The sequence below is a fragment of the Hypanus sabinus genome, chromosome 16 (assembly GCF_030144855.1).
Source record: "Hypanus sabinus isolate sHypSab1 chromosome 16, sHypSab1.hap1, whole genome shotgun sequence".
In the NCBI taxonomy this organism is placed as follows: domain Eukaryota; kingdom Metazoa; phylum Chordata; class Chondrichthyes; order Myliobatiformes; family Dasyatidae; genus Hypanus; species Hypanus sabinus.
In genome coordinates, this window is record NC_082721.1 from 73,307,162 (window position 1) to 73,328,111 (window position 20,950).

At 44.7% G+C, this 20,950-nt stretch overlaps 1 protein-coding gene across 1 annotated transcript in view; it reads right to left on the bottom strand.

Moving 5' to 3' along the window:
• Positions 1 to 20,950, bottom strand: part of LOC132405917 (uncharacterized) — a 119,209-nt gene that overhangs the window by 16,492 nt on the left and 81,767 nt on the right. Inside the window, exons 13-14 of the mRNA XM_059990897.1 lie at positions 11,734 to 11,808; positions 2,663 to 2,761 (exon numbers count right to left, since the gene is read on the bottom strand). Of these exons, the coding sequence (XP_059846880.1) occupies positions 2,663 to 2,761; positions 11,734 to 11,808 (174 nt within the window). The remainder of the gene's footprint in view (positions 1 to 2,662; positions 2,762 to 11,733; positions 11,809 to 20,950) is intronic.

A 20,950-nucleotide genomic window follows, 5' to 3' on the forward strand; every position in this document is an offset into this window, starting at 1 on the left:
ATAGCTGCTGTAGATTGCTCCTAGTGTGTAGGGTATATTAGATACTGAGGCTGGGGAATTGACTGTGGAGAGAATAATGGAATTGGTATAGACGGATGTTTGATGCAATTTACAAAATCAAATACAATTACCATTTTGTGACATGCATTTAAACTGACTCTTAAATAGCAAACATTGTCTTAATGTGGGTAATTGGGATTAGTGTGGATGGGCAAAAGGTTGGCATCAACACAATGGGCTGAAGGGCCTGTTTCTACAGTTGTAAGCCTCCATGACACGAAGGTGATCAACATACACTGGGCTTAAGGGCCTGTTTCAGTGCTCTTTGACTGTAAAGATAGTTAGCCTTATTGTCTACGTGGCCTATTGTGTGTAACAAGTATCATGGAAACATTAGCTTAAGAATGTTTGCAGATGTTGGAAATCCAAAGCAACACACACACAAAATACTGGTGGAACTCGACAGGTCAGGCAGCATCTATGGAAGGGAATAAAATATTCGTTTCCATAGAAGCTGCCTGACCTGCTGAGTTCCTCCAGCATTTTGTGTGTGTTGTAACGGAAACAGTAGTGCGGAGCAGGCCATGGCAAAAAACCATAAAGTCTTGATCTCTCACAATGAAGATATAAACCAACACTGGTTTAACATAGAAAACCTACAGCACAATACAGGCCCTTTGGCCCTCAAAGTTGTGCTGAACATGTCCCAACCTTAGAATTTACTAGGCTTACTCATAGCCCTCTATTTTCCTAAGCTCCATGTACCTATCTATCTTAAAAGACCCTATCGTATCAGCCTCCACCACCATTGCCGGCAGCCCATTTCACACACTCACCACTCTCTGAGTAAAAAACTTACCCCTGACATCTCCTCTGTACCTACTCCCCGGCACCTTAAACCTGTGTCCTCTTGTGGTAACCATTTCAGTCCTGGGAAAACGCCTCTGACTATCCACACGATCAATGCCTCTGGAATGATTTTGGAACATTGGCTTCAGCCACTGTTAGTCCATGCCTTCTTGAAAGTGGCAATGCGAGCTGAGTGTTAGAGCAGGCCAATGGCATACTTGCCTTCATCACAAGGGGAATAGAGAACAGGAAGTCCAGATGCAGCTGTTTAAAACTTTGGTTAGGCCGCAATTGAGGTATAGAGTGTAGTTCTGGTTGCCCTGTTACAGGAAGGATGTGGAGGCTTTCAAAAGGGGTTGGGGAGGATTACCATGATGCTGCCTGTAATAGAGTTTGTGATATAAGGAGAGGTTGGACTAGCTTGGAATATTTTTTCTGGACCATCAGAGGCTGAGGGGAAGAGACGTGAAGTTTATGAGAGGCATAGATGGGATAGATAGAACCTTCTTCCCAGGTTAAAAATGTCAAATAAAAGAAGGTATTACTTTTAAGGTGGGGGGGAGGGGAGTTTAAAGGGCATGTGTAAGACAAGTTTTTTCCAGTGCCTGGAAGGGGCTGCCAGAGGAAGTGGTGGAAGCAGATAAGACAGTGACATCCTTTTAGATGTTCATGTGAGTAATGCTGGGATTATACTGATCATGCGCAGGTAGTAAGGAATGGTTTAATTCAGCAGTGTGCCCAGCCCAAACACCCTGTTCCTGTGCAGTATAGTTTGACATTCTATGTCTTCTCATGTGGGAAATGTATAAAGCAGGAAATTCAGCACGAATCCTTCTGAGATGAGATGCTGCAGTCTCCCCGTGAGAGCAGATGATGGGAGTAGGGATGCTGAGGGAGAAATCCTGCTGTGTCCGGCCAGGGTGATGGACAACCCAAGAGGATGTTGGCTGCTCTTGAACAAGGGGAGTGGAGTGGTCCTTGCTGGATGGAGGTCCATCAGCACCAGATTGGAAGGAAACACAACACAATTGAGAATAAGTACTAAAGGATTACTTCTACATCAAAAAACATATTGTGGTTCTGCTTTCCCTGCCATCATAATGGGAGACCACAACATCAAAGTCCATTGAACACCATGAATAATGATACATCTGCAGTTATGTCTCTGCAAGGATCACATTATTACTGTCTTCAGTTCACCTACCTCCCTAGGAATGCTGTCCATTTCACTTAATTTTGCTTTTTTATCTTTTTTTTCTCTGCTGGGTCCCTTCATTTCATTCTCCCAACAGAATAATCCTGAGCCACCTCTCTGTCCTTCCTTCTCCTCTGCTGGACCGAACATTTGGCCCAGTATTTGGTTTGATTGCTTATATGATCCATGGTTTGTGCTTATGGAAATAACTAAAGGGCCCGAGGCTTCATTTCAGATCCCTGCACAAGAGACTGCAGATGCTGGAATATGGAGCAACAAACAGTTGCCTCAAGGAACTTAACGGGTCAGGCAGCATCTGTAGGGAGGTGCGTGGAAAGGAACCTTCGACGTTTTGGCTTGAGACCCTACATCAGAATTGAGAGTGAAGAGGTGAGGAGGTGCTATAAAGAGGAGGGGGTAACAGTGATACGGGAGCCTAAGATGATTGGTAGACTGTGGAGGGGTGTAACATGACACCCAGGTTGCGCCAGGAGTGGAGGGGTCGTTTCGGAGAGTAGAGTTCACCATGGATGTTTCCAGGATCATCCGTCCATTGCAGACACAGTCCTAGGATTATTACGTTCATTTAAATCCTAGCCTTCTGCTTCCAGTGGTTACCATGGGACACATAATGATACTCACAGGCATTCTTCAGTTGAACCAGTTCCAGTTTCCAGTTGCTCTGTGAGATCCGAATTTCACTGAATTGCTTTGTGACTGAAAGAGAAGCAAAGTTTTAGATGTGAACCTGGCAGATCTCAAAGTTCCCCAGTGTAGTGACATGGCAGAATCTCACCAGGATAATTGCAGTAACCAGTTGCCCTATCGCCTGTTGGGGCATGCAAAGGGTGTGCTTTAAACTAAGTGATGGGCACAGAGTGAGAGGTCACCATGGTTACTAGGAAGGTGCTTAAGTATTGTGATGGCCCACAGGTCTCCTCAATCCCATCCACATCCTGACCTCTGACTTCTGCCAGGCCTGTGGTGATGGGGCGATTTGTGTGCCTGGTTGAGTGGGTCCCGACACTTACTGTTCTAATGCAAGAAAAACTCGGCTACTCTGTGCACATTAAGATTCCAGAAATCAGGGACACAGAAGGTTCTGCAGGTGCTGGAAGTCTTGAGCAACATATGCAAAGTGCTGGAGGAACTCAGCAGATCAGCTAGCATCCATGCAGGGAAAAAAAAACAGTCCATGTCTTTGGCTGAGTATTTTCGTCAGGACTGGAAAGGGAGGTGGTAGAAGCCAGAGTAAGAGGAGTAGAAACTAACAGGTAGAAACTAAGAGGAGTAGAAACTAGGTAAGACCAAATGAGGGGGAAGTGAGCAGGTGGGCTGGGGAATGATATGAGAAGCTGTGAGGTGATAGCTGGAAGAGATGAAGGCCTGAAGAAGAGGGAATCTAATAGTAGAGGACAATGAGGTGGAGACCATAGGTTGCGATGAGCAGGTCTCAAGGGCAGGGGAGGGAAACAAGAAAGGATGAGATGGCCACCGGAATGAGGGAAAATAAAGTTGGGGAGGGGGAGTTAAAGCAAAGAAAGCAGAGAGTGTGGTTACTGGGAGTTAGAGAAATCAATGCTGATACGGTCAGGTTGGGGACTACCAGGTGGATTATGAAGTGCTTTTTCTCCAACCGGCATCTGGCCTCAGCCAGTAGAGGAGGGTGTGAGCATCATGTCTGTATGGGAAAGGGAAGTGGAATTAAAATGGGAGAGATCTTGGCTGTTGGAGATACGTGAAGGTGCTTGACGAATCAGTTCCTCAATCTGCTTTGGAGCTCACTGATGTTGAGGAAGCCACACCAGGGGCACTGGATGCAATAAATGACATTGAGAGATTCACAGGTGAAGCGTTGCCTTACCTTGATGTATTATTTAGGGCTGTGAGGTGGTGAGGGAGAAGATGTAGCACTTAGCTCGAGTCCTGGGATCGTGGCCTGTAGAGAGATTGGTGGGGAGGAATGACTGGACAAGGGAGTCACAGACAACGTGATCCCCCTGGAAAGCAGAGAGTTGGTGGAGGCAAAACGTGCCTGGTCATGGGATCCTGTTGAAGATGGTGGAAGTTTCACTGAATGATGTCTTGGATGTGACCAAAAATAATGATAACAATAGGCAAATCTCCTTGAATAATGTTGGTAGAAGTGTAAAGTGTGGCAAGAGGATGAGGGGGAATTTTCTCTTTCCTCATTAGAAGGATAGCGGCAGGTCTAATATCTGCTTTATGAAACTCTTTGCATTTAGCTGAGGTTCTATTTGACTGGCTGACACAATGATCCCAGGACTCTGGTACTCCTGGTTAGTGCATAATGAGACTGCATCTGAGTTCTCAAGGAAACCAATGGCTGAAGGGAGTGGTAGGGAAGTGCTTTCTATCCATGTTCATGGAGAAGAAAAGCAAGGTTCCTCCCTGCCCCAATCCTCAAATGAGTGCCCTCCCCTTCTAGCCACCTTAATTACTCTCTCCGAGCCATTGAAATTCCTCTGTTCCTTCTGCAATGCCATTTGTGCCCAAGGACTCAAAAGTTTATTTTCGGACAGCCTTGCTTGTCTTAGTCAAAAGATGTTAAGCAGCCCCTTGCTCAAGGCAATTGACCTTGGGTTGGTCTAACACTCCTTGTACATATTTCTAATCATCTGACTCACATTGGGAGAAATCAAATACACCCCTTTGTCCTGAACCATTTGTCAGGTTGCTGAATCAAGACTGTGCTGTCTGAAATCTTTTTCTGGAATCCTAGTAACTCCTGAAATTTGGTCAATTTGTTCCTCAGTTTGGAGCCAGTGCTCGTGCCATTCTATGTTTAAACAAAGGCCCATATTAATTCACAAACACTGTTGGTGAAACTCAGTGGGTCAGCCAGCATCTGTGGAGGTGTTACAAGATGCACCCAACCACGCCAGCTTCCAGGGATTAGATGCTCAAACTCTCTGGAATATGGATAGCTGGCACGGCCCCTTTAGGACAGTCCCACTAATTGACAATCATGTCTTGGGTGCCAAGATTTGAGTATTTAAAGAGCACCTGAATGGTGCCTCAATGCTCAACCATAAGCCCTACGAGTGATATGGTCTAGCGTTTGTTTCTGTGCTCATTGATCCAGTTTGATATTATGTCTTGACCCCTAGCCTTGGATACTCCAGTATTTGGGTCCCAACCATCCTTGTCACCGTATGATTGAGGAAGCATGGACCAGCAAGGTATCAGAGTCTTTCATCCACTATGACCAGCTGCAGTGAATATATTTTCAGACAGAGCATGGAGATACACATCCAGGTAGCCCTTGGTCAAGTTTTGCAAGGAGAAAGCCAGAGTTGCTCGGGAGAGCCAGTCGGTCCTGTCAGTGAGCTAGTACATCTTCCAACTCTGGAGGGATTTGACAGTTACCCAGGCTCTTGCCGTGGATTCATCATTAGTTTTTGATTTCCATCTGTCTGGGTTCCCTTCGGAGTGTGGAAAAGTAGCCTTCACTATCTCTCTTCTGACTGGAAGAGCCCTGGCCTGTGGCATTGCGTATTGGGACTGAAAGTTGGAGGGTTTTTTGGATTTGGAGGAATTTATAGCTGCTATGAAAGGTCTTCCCTCACCCTGCTAGAGCCAGCTAAGGCTTGGGCAATCTGATGAAGATTCAACAGGACAGACAGCCAGCAGCCCACTTCAATATTGAGTTTCAGACCTTGACCCAGGAGAGTCGCTGGAACGGGGAGGCCTTGGCCTCTCTGCACCGCCAAGGACTACGAGATGAACTGAAGATGCCCTTGCCTTGGGAGAGCCAGCAGAGGTTCTGATCGACCAACCCATTCGGTTTGATAATCATCTGGCAGACCGTAAGTGGGACTACATCAAGAGGTCAAAGAGGACTACCCCAAGCACGACTTCAATGCATTGTTGTTCCACTCCCCGATCTCAGATCATGACCAGCCTGTCTCCTGCTCAGGATCCTGGTGAGCCCATGCAAATCGGCCACATAAAAATCACTGCCAGTGAGAGGTTCTGGCATCGGAGCTGAGGTTGCCGCTATTACTGCAGGGAAGCAGGTTACCTGCGGGCTGAATGTCTGAAGTTGCAGCTTTGGGAGAACTATTAAGACCATCTGGTGTCAGGAGGATTGTGACAGTAGCAGCCACTACCCACAACCTCATGGATTTTGGTTTCACGCTGAGGGAGATCTACGGTTTGAATGCTTTTTTGGACTCTGGAGCAGTTGGAAGTTTCCCGGATTGGGGATCGTCTGTCAGCACAACATACCACTGCAGGTCCTGGATGGCTGTCTGCTTGGTTCCAGGCAGATCCGGCAGCAGACATTGGTCTTGCAGATGGGATAGAGGATCATGCAGAGGACATTAGCTCCTCTTTCATTGAGTCTTCTCACATTCCCCTGGTCTTTGGGCACCCTTGGCTGTCCCAGTATAATCCTTCCATGAACTGGAAGGAAGGGAGAATCTCTGTATGGTCTGGTCGCTGCAAGAGTGTATGTTTCATTGTTGTTGTTCTGACATCCAGACTCTCCCGAGACCAGCGACCAACGAGGTGGCAAACTTTTGTTCAGGGTAACCTGGAGCCTACTGGACACCCAGTCCTGTCTTCAAGGGTAGACAAGCCGGCTCCAGCCACCAGGCATGAGCGAGTCCCAAATCTGTCTTGTCAGGGGTGAGCTGGAACTAGATCTCTAGGTCAGGGGCAAGCCAAGGAAATGCCCAAGCAGTCAGGAACTCGAGCCCCTAAGCCAAGGGACTCCAGTCGCCTGATCCCATCTAAGGGGAAGGCTCCAAAATGGAGACCCTTGGAGCTTAGTCCCAGGACCATATGGACCATTTGTTGCATCTCGTTGCCGATGTCTGAGGATTTGGACTGTCATTTGGCCTCTGTTTTCACTAGAGCCTGTTATGAACCAATGGAGGAGACTCTAGGGTCTGCCGAATCACCCCTGCTACAGAGGCTCAGGCGTTATTGTTGGAGGAAGGTTCTGGGATAATTACAGCAAACAAGCTGGTAGAAATCCCTTCCATCTACAAGGATTTGGAAGAGATTTTCAGCAAGGGAAGGGCCTCAGCTCTTCCACCACAATGACCCTAGATCTACTGCCTGATACTTGTCCTCCGTGGGGTCAATTATATGTTCTTTCAGGCCCGGAGAGAAGAACTATGAAGGAGGCTCTTTCCTTGTGATTTATTCAACCCTCCACCTCTCCAGCCCATGCTGGTTTCTTCTTTGTACAGAAGAAGGACAGAAACCTGAGGCAATGTATTGATTATAGAGGGCTGAATCGCATAATCGTCAAGGATCGTTACCCTCTCCCACTCATGAACACTGCCTCAAGATTCTCCAAGGGGAAAGAATATTCTTGAAGCTAGACTTGTGGGAGTGTATACAACCAGGTTTGCATAAAGGAGGATTATACTGACAGGGCACTAAGAGCACCTGGTTATGTCCTTCGGCCTTGTGAATGCATCGGTGGTTTTCCAAGCCTTTATAAAAGAAGTGCTTCAGCATGCTCTCCATAAATACACCTTCGTCCACTTGAATGACATCCTAATTTTCTCAAAGTCCAGGGAGGAGCATGTTGCTCTCGTCAGAGATGTTCTAAAGAGGCTTCTTGATCATAGACTTTACATCAAGCCGGAGAAGTCCGAATTTCACATAACCACCATTTCATTTTTGGGTTTCATTATCAATAGTGGCAATCTCAAAATGGACCCTAGTAAGCCTCAAGCTTTCGGAGGTTGGCCACACCCATCCAGTGTGAAACAATTCCAAAGATTCCTGGGATTGCCAACTTCTATCGAAAGTTCATCAGAAATTTCAGCTCAGTGATGACTCCACTGACAGCACTAACCAAGTGATCCATGGACCCTTTTGTTTAGACCACTGTGGAGGCTACTTTAACAATAGATTACAACAGCTCTCATTTTGGTTGCACCTAACCCAGACCTTCTCTTCATCATTGAGGTGGAGTCCTCGGATGTCGGGAGTGGGTGCACTATAAGGAGAGAGACTACAGAGAGGAAACAGGCAGATTAGGAGAATGGACAAAATAGTGGAAGATGGAACACAGTGTTGGGAAGTGCATTGTCATGCACTTTGGTAGAAGAAATTAAAGGGTTGACAATTTTCTAAATGGAGAAAAAATACAAAAGTTTGAAGAGCAAAGGGTCCAGGGAGTCATTGAATCACAAACAAGAGAAAATCTGCAGATGCTGGAAGTCTGAGCAACACACACAACATCCTGCCAAAGGTTTCGGCCTGAAACATCAACTGTACTTTATTCCATAGATGCTCCAGCATTTTGTGTGTGTTGTTAGGGAGTCATTGTGCAGGATTCCCTAAAGGTTAATTTGCAGATTGTGTCTGTGGGTGGGGGGGGGGGGGGGGGGAAGGCAAATGCAATGTTAGCTTTCATTTCAAGCGAACTCGAATATAGAAGCAAGTATGTAATGCTGAGCCATTATAAAGCACGGTTGAGGCATCTCTTGGAGTATTGTGAGAGACTTAACTTAGAAAGGATGTGCTGGAACTGGACAGGGTTCAAAGGAGGCTCATGAAAATTATTCCAGGATTAAACGGCTTGTCGTGTGAAGCATATTCAATGGTTCTGGGCCTGCATTCAATAGAATTCAGAAGAATGAGGGGTGACCTCAGTTAAACCTATCAAATTGTGAAAGGCCTTGATAAAGTAGATGTAGAGAGGATGTTTCCTATGTTGAGAGAATCTAGGATGAGGGAACACAGCCTCAGAATAGAGGGGTGTCCTTTTAGAACGAAGATGAGGCGGAATTTCTTTAGCCAGAGAGTAGTGAATCTATGGAATTCATTGCCTCAGGCAGCTGTAGAAGCCAAGTCTTTATGTATATTGAATTCAGAGGGTGATAGATTCTTGATTGGTCAGGGCATGAAGGGATACAGGGGGAAGCTGGAAGATTGGGGTTGAGAGGAAAAATGGATCAGCCATGATGAAATGATGGATCAGACTCAATGGGCCAAATGGCCTAATTCTGCTCCTATATTTTATGGACTTACTATAAAGTGCACCTGTGTGCATTCTTTTCCAGGTAGCTATCCCTGGCAGAGATGAACTATGACACTGGAAATACGGAGCTGCCCATGGTCGTTAGCTCTGGAAGGGGCCAAGAACACCTTTATCATATGGACAGACTCCAAGAACATGGCTTATATTCAGGAGGTCAAGAGACTGAATTCCAGGCTGGTCAGGTGGTCTCTTTTCTTTAACCATTTTAATCTTATCCTGATGTATCAGGTTCAAAGAACCAGAAGCCAGATGTCTTGTCCCAATGAACCCGAATGAGAAGAGGAGCCTACCACCATTTTGCCCCAAGCCAAGGTGATAGTGCAATTCATTGGGGAATCAACACACTTGTTCACAAGGTCCAGGTGCAAGGGGAGATTCCTCAGTTCCATCTGGTCTCAGTTTTTTCAATGGGGACATGCATCGAGAATGACCGCTCACCAAATGATTGCCAGGACCCTCAAGTTCATTAAGAGAAGATATTGATGGCTTGGTAAACACAAAGTGCACTGCAGATGCTGTGATCAAATCAAAATGTACAAAAAGCTGGATGAACTCAGCAGGTCGGGCAGCATCCATTGAAAGGAGCAGTCAACGTTTTCTGATGAAGGGTCTCGACCCGAAACATTGACTGCTCCTTTCAACGGATGCTGCCCCACCGGCTGAGTTCATCCAGCTTTTTTGTATGTATTGATGGCTTGGAATGGCGAGGGACATCTGTCAATGCGTGCAGGTATGTGTGTTGTGCGCCTGGAATAAGGAGCCTCAAGGCCTCGTTCACCCTCTGCTTGTTCCAGAAAGACCATGGGCGGACATCTCCATGGATTTTGTCATAGGTATTCCTCCCTCTGTAGGAAAGACCATTATCATGGTGATTGTGGATCATTTTTTTTAAGGCCTGCAAATTCATTGCCTTAGACAGACTGGCATCTGTAGAAGAAATGGCTGGAACTGCCCTGCACCAGGTCTTCAGGGTTCATGGCTTTCTGGCAGACATCATGTTGGATTGTGGTCCTGAATTCCTGTCACATTTTGGAGGGCGTTCTGTAAGCTGACTGGGGCAACAATGAGTTTCCTTGGGGTTTCACCCACTGTCCAATGGCCAGACAGAGTGGATGAACCAAGATTTGGAACAAACTCTCAGGTGCCTGGCCTCTGAAAGAACGAACACGTGGTATGACCATTTACTGTGGCCAGAGGTCACTCACGACACTTTACAGCATTCAGGTCATGGGACGTCCCGTATTGAGTGCCAGTTTGGGTCCTCCCCACCACTCTTCCCTGAACAGTAGGCTGAGGGTGGGTTTCTGTGACCTAAGATCTCATTCAATGCTGGAAGGAGAAATGGATTAGGGCAAAGGATATTCTGTTGGACTCTACCCGGAAGGCTGAAATAAAGGCTAACTTCAAGAGAAGACAGGGACCGGTTTTGCAGCCTGGGCAACAGGTCTGGCTGTCAACACAGGACATGCCTCTCCGAGTGGAGTCCAAGAAATTGGCGCCCACGTTCATTGGACCTTTCATGATTCTTAGGAAAGTAAACCCAGTGGCTTACACCTTGCAGCTCCCCAAGACCCTGAAGATCAATCTCACATTCCATATTTCCAAATTAAAACCTGTGAACACCAGCCCTTTAGCCCCACCATCGTCAGTCCCATTGCCACTCAGGTTTGTCGATGGGGAGCCGTGAAAAGAACCGTGAAAAGAATTTTGGATTCACAGACTGTTTGGGGTGTTTGGCAGTTCCTTGTGGATTGAGAAGGTTTCAGAGCCAAGGAATAGTGCTTGGTTCCTGAAAGAGACATCTTGGATCTGTATCTCCTCCATGACTACAATCATCATCACTCTGAGCAGCCACAGCCATCAGGAGTCAGCCATAGAGGGGGTCCTGTTATGACATCCACCCAACTGCATCAGCTTCTGGAGTTTAGATGCTTTAACCCTCCAGAATATAGATTGCTGGCGTGGCCCCTATAATGATTCAGGACCATCCTGCTAATTGGCAATTATGTTTTCGGTGCCAAGATTTGAGTATGTAAAGAGCAGCTTAACCGAACTCAATCAAAAGCCTTACGAGTGATATCATCTAGCATCTGTTTTGTGCTTAGTTTTCAATCCAGTTTGATACCATGTCTCGGCCCTAACCTGGAATATTCCAGTACTTGGGTCCAAACCATCCTCGTCTAGAACTCTCATCACAGGAGGTTAATGACAGTCAACATTTCAGGTCTAAACCCTTCCAGTGGACTGAGGAAAAAGAGTGAGAGTATTCATCGGTATGTTTACTTCTTGGTTGATTACAAAGAAGTTCCTTCATGGTGTGGAATTGTTTTTTAGACTACTGTAATGGATAGTAATCTTCCTGCTTCCTGAAAAAACAATTACTTACAGAGCTCGAGCTAGAAACCTGCCCTGCCAATTGTGTCAAGAGTCACAACCTCATGGATTGGACTGTGCATGAGTTCTCATTGGGAAATGCAATTTATAACAGATCATTCATTAATGCTCTCACAGGCATATCAACTCGTTTCCCCTGATACCCATCAATGACACTTCCACAGCTCCTGCTAACAGCTGTATTCTATGAATTGGATTGAAATGCGACTGGGTGGAGCTGAATGATGGCAAAGTATCTGACGCAAGTTTCTTATTTACCACCTACTGTCATAATTCATCTGTGCGAGTTCAGTCCTGAAGTCTTCCTGTGACGTCCTGAGTTCAGCGATCATCTGTGTGACTGAAGCCAAACAAAACTTTCAGTTTCATTCTGTTGAGAATCACACATACTGTACATCACTGTTGTAACATTTTCATATTTAATCCCATCCAGATCCTAGTGTGACAACTGCTCTGCCTAAGACCGCAAGAAACTACAGGGATCTTTGCATGTCACCTAGTCCATTACGAAAAAGAGCAGCACCTTCCCTCAGCTAGCAATGCCTACACTTCTCACTGCCATGGGAAACATACCACCCACCCTGGATATTCTCTCTCCACATCCCCTCCCAACAGGCAGGAGATATAAAAACGTTGAGAGCACCTACCACCAGGCTCAAGGACAACTTCTATCCCGCTGTTATAAAACTCTTGAATAGCTCTCTTATACAATAAAAGTAAATTCTTGATATCTCTGTTCACACCTTCCTAGCCCTTGCACTTATTTATGTGCCTGCACAACACTTTCTCTGCAACTGGACCACTATATCCTGCATACAATCTTTTCCTTTTTGCACGACCTCTACGTACTCATGTTTGGAATATTCTGGCTGGATAGGATGGAAATGATAGCTTTTCACTGAAGCTTGCTACAGATGGCAAGAATAAACCAGCTGCCAAATATAGTTCCTGGGCAACCTACCAGAGTTGGGGTGACTTTGTCTAGTCAGGAAGTTCTGACCTGACTGGGGGAGGGTATCCAATGCATGGGCAGTAATGCTTTATCAGGGACAGCAGAGTGAAGAACCAATAGTCTTAGAGTAAATTCAGTTCTCAAAGTAATTCATACTTGGTTCTGGACAAGACCATAAGACGATAAGACCATAAGGTATAGGGGCAGAATTAAGCCATTTGGCCCACTGCCATTTCATGATGGGTGATCCAATTTTCCTCTCAGCCTTAATCTCCTGCCTTCTCCACGTATGCGTTCATACCCTAACCAATCAAGAATCTATCAACCTCTGCCTTAAATATACATAAATACTTGGCCTCCTGTGGCAAAGAATTCCACAGATTCACCACTCCCTGGCTGAATAAATTCCTCCACATCTCAATTCTAAAAGGACATCCCTTCATCCTGAGGCTATGTCCCCTGGTCTTAGATACTCTCACCATAGGAAACATCCTCTCCACATCCAGTCTATGAAAGCCTTTCACCATCCGATAGTTTTCAATGAGGTCACCCCTCTTTCTGTAATCAAGTGAATACAGGCCCTGAGCCATCAAACACTCTTCATATGACCAGCCTTTCAATCCTGGTATCATTTTTGTGAATCTCTTTTGAACTCTCTCCAGTTTTAGCACATCCGTTTGAAAATAAGTTGCCCAAAACTGCTCACAATACTTCAAGTGAGACCTCACCAGCACTTTGTAGTCTCAACATTACAAGACTCCTTTCCACAGAAGCTCATGGTTGAGCCCACGAGGGCATCAGCTATTTTGGATTTCGTGTAGTGCAATGAACCAGAATTGATTAGAAGTCTTAAGGTAAAAGATAATATGATCAAATGATTACATTCTTGATTTTATATTCTAGTCCTCTTGAAATGAACGCTAGCATTGCATTTGCCTTCCTGACCACAAACTCAAACTGCAAATTAACCTTTAGGGAATCCTGCATAAAGACTCCAATGTCCCTTTGTTCCTCAGCTTTTTATATTTTTTCTCTATTTAGAAAACAGTTTACCCTTTCATTTCTTCTACCAAAGTGCATGACCATACATTTCCCGACACTTTATTCCATCTGCCAGTTCTTTGCTCATTCTCCTAATCTGTCTGTCCTACTGTAGCCTCTCTACTTCATCAAAACTATCTAGCCCTCCACCCATCTTCACATAGTCTGCAAACTTTGCAACAAAGCCATCAATTCCATCATCCAAATCATTGACATATAACGTAAAAAGAATAGGTCCCAACACAGATTACTGTGCAACTCCACTACTCACCAGCAGCCGACCTGAAAGTGCTCCCCTTGTTCCCACTCTTTTCCTCCTGCAAATCAACCACTGCTCTATCCATGTGAGAATCTTTCCTGTAATACCATCGGCTCAATACTCATTAAACAGCCTCAGATGTGGCACCCTGTCAAGGGCCTTTTAAAAGCCCAAGTACACAACATCGACCAATTCTCCATTGTCTATCCTGCTTATTATTTCTTCAAACAATATTTGTCAGACAAGATTTTCCCTTGAGGAAACTATGCTGAATATGGCCTATTTATCATGTGCCTCCAAGTACCCAGAGACCTCATCTTTAATAATTGACTTCAACATCTTCCCAACCTCTAAAGCCAGACCAACTGGCCTATAGTTTCCTTTCTTCTGTCTCACTCCTTTTTTGAAGAGTGGAGTGACATTTGCAATTTTTCAATCTTCTGGAACCTGTCCAGAATCTAGTGATTCTTGAAAGATCATTACTAATGCCTGCACTATCTCTTCAGCCACCTATTACTACCCCTCCAGAATCATTTTCCAGTGGTCTGATATCCACATTCACCTCTCTTTTACACCTTATGTATCTGAAGAAACTTTTGGTATCCTTTTTGATATTATTATCTAGCTTATTTTTGTATTCCATCTTTCCCTTCTTAATGATATTTTTAGTTGCCTTCTGTTGGTTTTTAAAATCTTCCAAATCCTCTAACATCCCACTAGTTTTAGCTCTATTATATGCCCTCTCTTTGACTTTTATGTTGGCTTTGACTTCTCTCATTAGCCAAGATTGTGTCATCTTTCCTTTGGTATACTTCTTCTTCTTTGTGATGTACATATCCCATGTCTTCCGAACTGCCACCAGAAATTCCAGCCAATGCATCCCTGCCAGTCTTCTTTTCAAACCAATTCGGGCCGACTCCTCTCTCATGCCTCTGTAATTTGCTTTACTCCACTGTAATACTGATACATCTGACTTTACCTTCTCCTTCTCAAATTTCAGGGTGAATTTGACCATATTATCTTTTACCTTAAGCCCTCTAATCAATTCTGGTTCATTGCACTACATTGAATCCAAACTAGTTGAACCCCTATTGGGATCATCCATGAGCTGTTGTAAAAAGGAGTTTTGTAAGCACTTTAGAACTTCCTCCTCCTGGATATCAGCACCAACCTGATTTTCCCAATCTACCTGAATATTGAACTCCCCCAAGGCTATTGTAACGTTGCCTTTTGGCATGCAATTTCCATTGTAGTTTGTAGACCACATCCTTACTACTGTTTGGGGGGGGGGGGGGTGGTTCTGTATAAAACTCCCAATAGGGTCTTTTTACCCTTGCAGTGCTTCAGCTCTATCCACAATAATTCAACACCTTCGGACCCTATGTCACCTCTCTCTAATGATATAATTTAATATTTTACCAATAGAGTAGCTCCACCCCCTCTGCATTCCTGTTTGTCCTTCCAATACAATGTGTATCCTTGGACACTGAGCTCCCAGCTATAATCTCCTTTCGGCCATGATTCAGTGATGCCTACATCATCATACCTGCCAATCTGCAACTGTGCAACAAGTTCATCTACCTTATTCCGTATACCCTACAAATTCAGATAATAGTCCTGTTTTCACCCCTTTTTGATTTTGTCTGCCTTTTACATTGCAACTCTTCCTGTTGACTGGGATTTTGCCTACCAACAGCCTCTCCTCACTACACGGTGCCCCTGTTTGTAAACCAGCTGCCTCATCTTCAGCACTGTTATCCACCTTTCCTACTATACTTCTTGCATTGAAATATCAGCAGCTCAGGATGTTAGTCACGCCAGGCTTAACCTTTTGATTCCTAACTTTGTCTGAGATCTTACCATCATCTGCTTCCCCAACCTCTCCACTAACTGTTCTGGCACTCTGTTTCCCATCCCCCTGTGACTCTAATTTAAAGCCCACCGTGCAGCATTAACAAACGTTCCTGCCAGAATATCTTCCCGCTTGGTGCAAACCATCTCTTCTGTACAGGTCCCACCTTCCCTGGAAGAGAGCCCAGTAATCCAAAAATTTTATGTCCTCCCTCCTACACCAACCCATTAGCCATGTATTAAACTGTATAATCTTCCTAGTTCCGGCTTCACTGACACATGGCACAGGTAGCAATCCTGAAATCATAACTTTGGAAGTCCTGCCTTTTAACTTAGTACCTAACCTCCTAAGTTCCCTGTGTAGAACCTTGTCACTCGTCCTACCCATGTCATTGGTACCTACATGGAACAGAACTTTTGATGGTTCACCCCCCCCACTTAAGAATGCTGAGGACTCGATCTGAGATATCCCAGACATTAGCACCCGGGAAGCACCATACCATCTGGGAATCTCGTTCTCACCTACTGAATCTCTTGTCTGTTCCCCTCACTAATGAGTCCTCCATCACCACACTGTAGCTCTTCTTCCCCCTTCCCGTCAGAGCCACCGAGGCAGACTCAGTGCCAGAGACCCGACCACTGTGACTTTCCTCCGTTAGGTCACCACACCACCCCGCCTCCCCCCTCCACCCCACTGACAGTATCCAAAGTGTTGTTGAGGGGGATGGCCACTAGGGTACTTTGCACTGGCTCCTTAACCCCTTTGCCTTTTCTGACTGTCTCCTAGTTTCCTGTGTCTTGCACCATGGCTATAACTGTATGTCCTATCTATCACCCGCTCAGCATTCCAAATGACCTGGAGTTCATCCTGTTCCATCTCTAATTCCCCAATGCAGATTGTCAGAAGCCACAGCTGGATGCACTTCTCGTGATGGTAGTCGTCAGGGACACTGGAGGCTTCCCTGCCTTCCCACATCCCACGAGAGGAGCATTCCACTATCCAGCCAGGCATCTCCTCTGTCCTAGCTGAGCAGCTATAAAGAACGGAAGAGAAAAAATACTTGAGTTTTCCTTTTCTTTTGCTTTCTCTGACTGAAGCCTCTCTTTGCTGAAGCCTCAAGGAGCTAAAGCCTGAAGAACACTCTGTCCACTCACACGACGGCTGCTGTGCTTGTCCTTGCCTGCCATTGTTGCTCTTGCTAATCAATCCCAAAGGCTGAATGGATGCAGCTCAAAGCTTTTGCATTGGAACACCACTGGGTTCCAGGCTGACCAGTTCAAGTTGTGGTTCATGTTTATTCTCATCTGACTATATGGTGCACCCATACAACATATATCACACACAACACATAAACCAAAATATTATATGCATACGTAAGTTAATAACCTATAGTTTAAAATACACCTAGGAACATGCAGCACAGGTATACAGTAACCAGCTCACTGTCTTTGTGATGAGATCTCGGTGGTGGCAAGGTAGCCAGAGGGTTCTCTTGCCAAATTTGTTTCAGTATGTGTCGCTGTACAACTCATATAGCACAGAGTCTCTGTTTTGTGACCACTGAGGAAAAAAGTTGACTAAGATCCATGCATCCCAGTCCTGCCCTCCTTGCTAAAGACAGATTCTGGAAGGACCTTGTGCATGATACTGTGGGAAAAGACCAGAGTTTAAGACCTCCCATTACTAATTGTCTGAAATCTCTGTGATAGCCCAAGAATTACCGGCACAAAAGAATAGATTGATTCATGTTAACATTAATTAATGGGAAAAACATGACTACTGATGAAAATGGGTTGACTTCAATGTTCTGCATTATATGCATTTGCACATTTTAAGAATGAAGAATACGGTATATTCTGGTATAAAGGGAACCATATGCTGGGGAAATGGACTGTCAGCATTCACTTACATGTTTACTTTAGCAATGGTTACAAAGAAGCCTGTTCATTGTAAAGACGAGAAAATCTGCAAATACTGGAAATCCAAAGCAGCACGCACAAAATGCTGGAGGAACTCAGCAGGCCAGGCAGCGTCGATGGCAACGAGTAAACCCAGTGAAGGGTTGAAGCCTGAAATGTCGACTGTTTACTCTTTTGCACAGATGCTGCCTGGCCTGCTGAGTTCCTCCAGCATTTTCTGTGTGTTGCTGTTCATTGTCAAAAAATGTTTTTTTTAAACCACTGTAATGGATATTAATGTTAATTCTGCTTCCTGAAAAAACAAGTACTCTTGAGTGTTAGAGCAGGAAACCCACACTGCCTATTGTATCAGGGATCACTGCATTTTGGATTGGACAGTGTGTGGTATTATGTGAGGAAATGCAATTTACAAAAGGTGGTTGACAACTTGCTGTTGGGAATGATATATGCTCTCGCTGATCTATCCTAGGAAAGCATCGAGAAACCTTGGAGTTAGGGTTTACAGTTGAGGCATAAAGAGAATTTGTATTAATTTTTCAAACAGCTGGAATAATTAGAAGGAAGAATCAATGAATTTATGTCCACAGTGAGAGAGGTCTGTGAAAATAACAAATCTTTTGCGGCTGCATTATCTGAAGTTTTTAGTATTTCAAAGCGTAGCAGCTTTTAAAGCCGCATATATTTCTGAAAATATATTTGCTTTCATCGCATCTCTGGGCTCATGTAGATGGATGTGAAATTACATCTGTAAGACCAAGATTTGGCCTCTGCAGGGGAAAATACTGAGATGTGGTGTGTTCCGAGGCATTTCGACCCAGTAACCAAGTTTTAGGGAGGCAGGTAAAGCTGTGCCTGCAGTCTTGGCATTGTCCCAATATCTGGTGGCATCTGGTTTAACAATTCATCTGGTAATTGGGATGTCACAGGCAGAATCTTATTACATCAGAAATAAGTCAAGCCTTCTTATACAATGTCATTGATCCTCTTATTGCTTCTTAAAGGATTGCTGGTCTGTCGAGTACCCATAAATGTTGAAGTTAACGTGATCAGAAGAGATGATCACTCTTTGTGTGGAAGTCGCAGTGACAGTGTAACTGGATGGGTAAATTCTACTGGAATTCTAGAAGCCAAAAATTGGTCCTCAAAGGCTTACATGGAATCTGTAGAGTAGGAAATGCATCAACACAGCATCCCAGAGAGAGAAGAAAACCTTATGATGCTTTAATGAGGGCCTGGTGCTGTAATGAGACTTCTGCTCCTTCTCATGTCTTTACATAGAATATAGAACAGTACAGGCTCTTCAGCCCATGAAGCTGTGCCAACCTATACATGAACAATCATACCTCTCCTTCCTATGCAGCTCATTATATTCCATTTCTCTTATGTCTATGAGTTTGAGTCAATGTCTCATTATATCAGCCTCCACCATGATCACTTTCCTAAATTATGCAGCTGAGAAATGGACTCAGTACTCCAGCTGCGGTTGACTCAACATAAATATTTTCATCTTGTATTGAACACAGGATCCCTGATGCTCTCTTAACCCTTTGGCATCATAATCATTAAAATCTTCTCTTCTCAATCTCTGAATCAGACAGTATGCTGGTGGGACTGGATGGAATGCATCCTCTGACACATCTTTCTTAAAGTTAATTTTGAGATCTGGGTTTCTCTGGCCTGACCAGTATTTATTATTTGTTCCTGATTGTCCATACTGCATATCGCACTATTGGGTCACCCTTCTGTTTTCAGCCTGGCCGTTCTCCTCTGACCTCTCTCATTAACGAGGTGTTTTCACCCACAGGACTGCCACTCACTGGATTTATTTTTTGTTTTTTGCACCATTCTCTGTAAAGTCTAAAAGCTACACTGCATGAAAATCCCAGGAGATCAGCAGTTTCTGAGATACTCAAACCACCCTGTCTGTCAGCAACTTTCACTCCACGGTCAAAGTCACATTTCCTCCCCATTCCGATGTTTGGTCTGAACAACAACTGAGCCTCTTGACCCTGTCTGCATCCCACATTCGAGATATTTGCAATAACGAGCAGGTGTACCTAATAAAGTGGCCATGAGTGTAGGTTTATCAGCAAAGTTGAAGCACACAGAATGAGGGGGACATTGAGAGTGCGGATGTGAAATTGGTTAAGTAACACACAACAGCAGTCATGGTCAATAGTTGGTCTTCAGACTGTAGGAAGGTGAATAAAGTTAGTCCCCAGGGATTCATATTCAAGCCATTGCTCTTTTATACTACATCTATATCAACGGCCCAGATTTGTGATTGCAAGCCACAATTTCTAAGTTTGCCTACAGCACGGAACTTAGCAGCATCGTAAACTGTAGTGAGGACAAGGTCAGATTGCAATGGGCAGGCCTGTGCCGGGGGAAGTTTAACGTGGGGAAAAGAGGTGAGGGTATTTTGTGGGAAACAGAGGAGAGACAGGAAAGGATACTGTCTGAAAAAATGTGCAGAGCAGAGGTAAGTGTAGAACAGCATGGCAAAGGCCCTTCAGCCCACAAATCCATGCTGAACATCAAGCACTCAATGACTACAGTACTCCCACTCTACTCCCTCCAGAGCCTGTCGGGTGCATATGCACGAGGGGTAATTTACAGTGGGAGGGGTGGGAAGACAGATTAATCTATCGGTCTACACATTGTTGAGATTTTGGAGGGAATTGGCACACTCGGAGTAGCCCCAGTGGTCACAGGGAAGATGTAGCACTCCACATACCCAAAACCAAAGGTCAGGATTGAACCCTAACATCGAGAATTGTGACACAGTAACTCTACTGTCATAGTCACATGGAAGTCAAGCCGAATCTGCAAAGAACACCACTCCAACCTCAAGAGGAGTATTGTGTTCTGTTCTAGTTGCACACCACTCTATAAAGGTTCAGAAAATATGTGGGGTACTGATTCCAAATATGAGGGACCACAGTTACAAGGATTACTTGCAGAGGTTGGGACAGTTTTCTTCAGAGAGGAGAAGGGAAGGAGGTGATCTGGTTAGATGCCCCCAGATCAGGTGGTGAGCCTCATTGACTTAACCAGCATTTGCTGCCCACCACTTATTGCCCCTGATCTCAGGGTGGCATGGAGAGGTATGGTTGGCACAACACTTTATAGTACAGATGACCTGGGTTCAATCCCCACTGCTGCCCGTAAGGAGTTCGTACGTTCTCACAGTGACCATGTGGTTTCCTCCCACAGTCTGAATACATACCAGTTGGTGGGTGAATGAGTCATTGTAAATTGTCCAGTGATTAGGCTAGAATTAAATCAGGGGATTGCGGGGTGGCATGGCTCAAAGGGCCTATTCTATGTTGTATCTCAATCAATCAATAGGGAAAAGAAATTTTAAGCAATCAAAATAAACAATTTAAAAATATTCATAAGACTTAAGTAAGTAGATAAATAATTTTTTAAAAAAGCAAAAAAAAAATTGCAAACAGG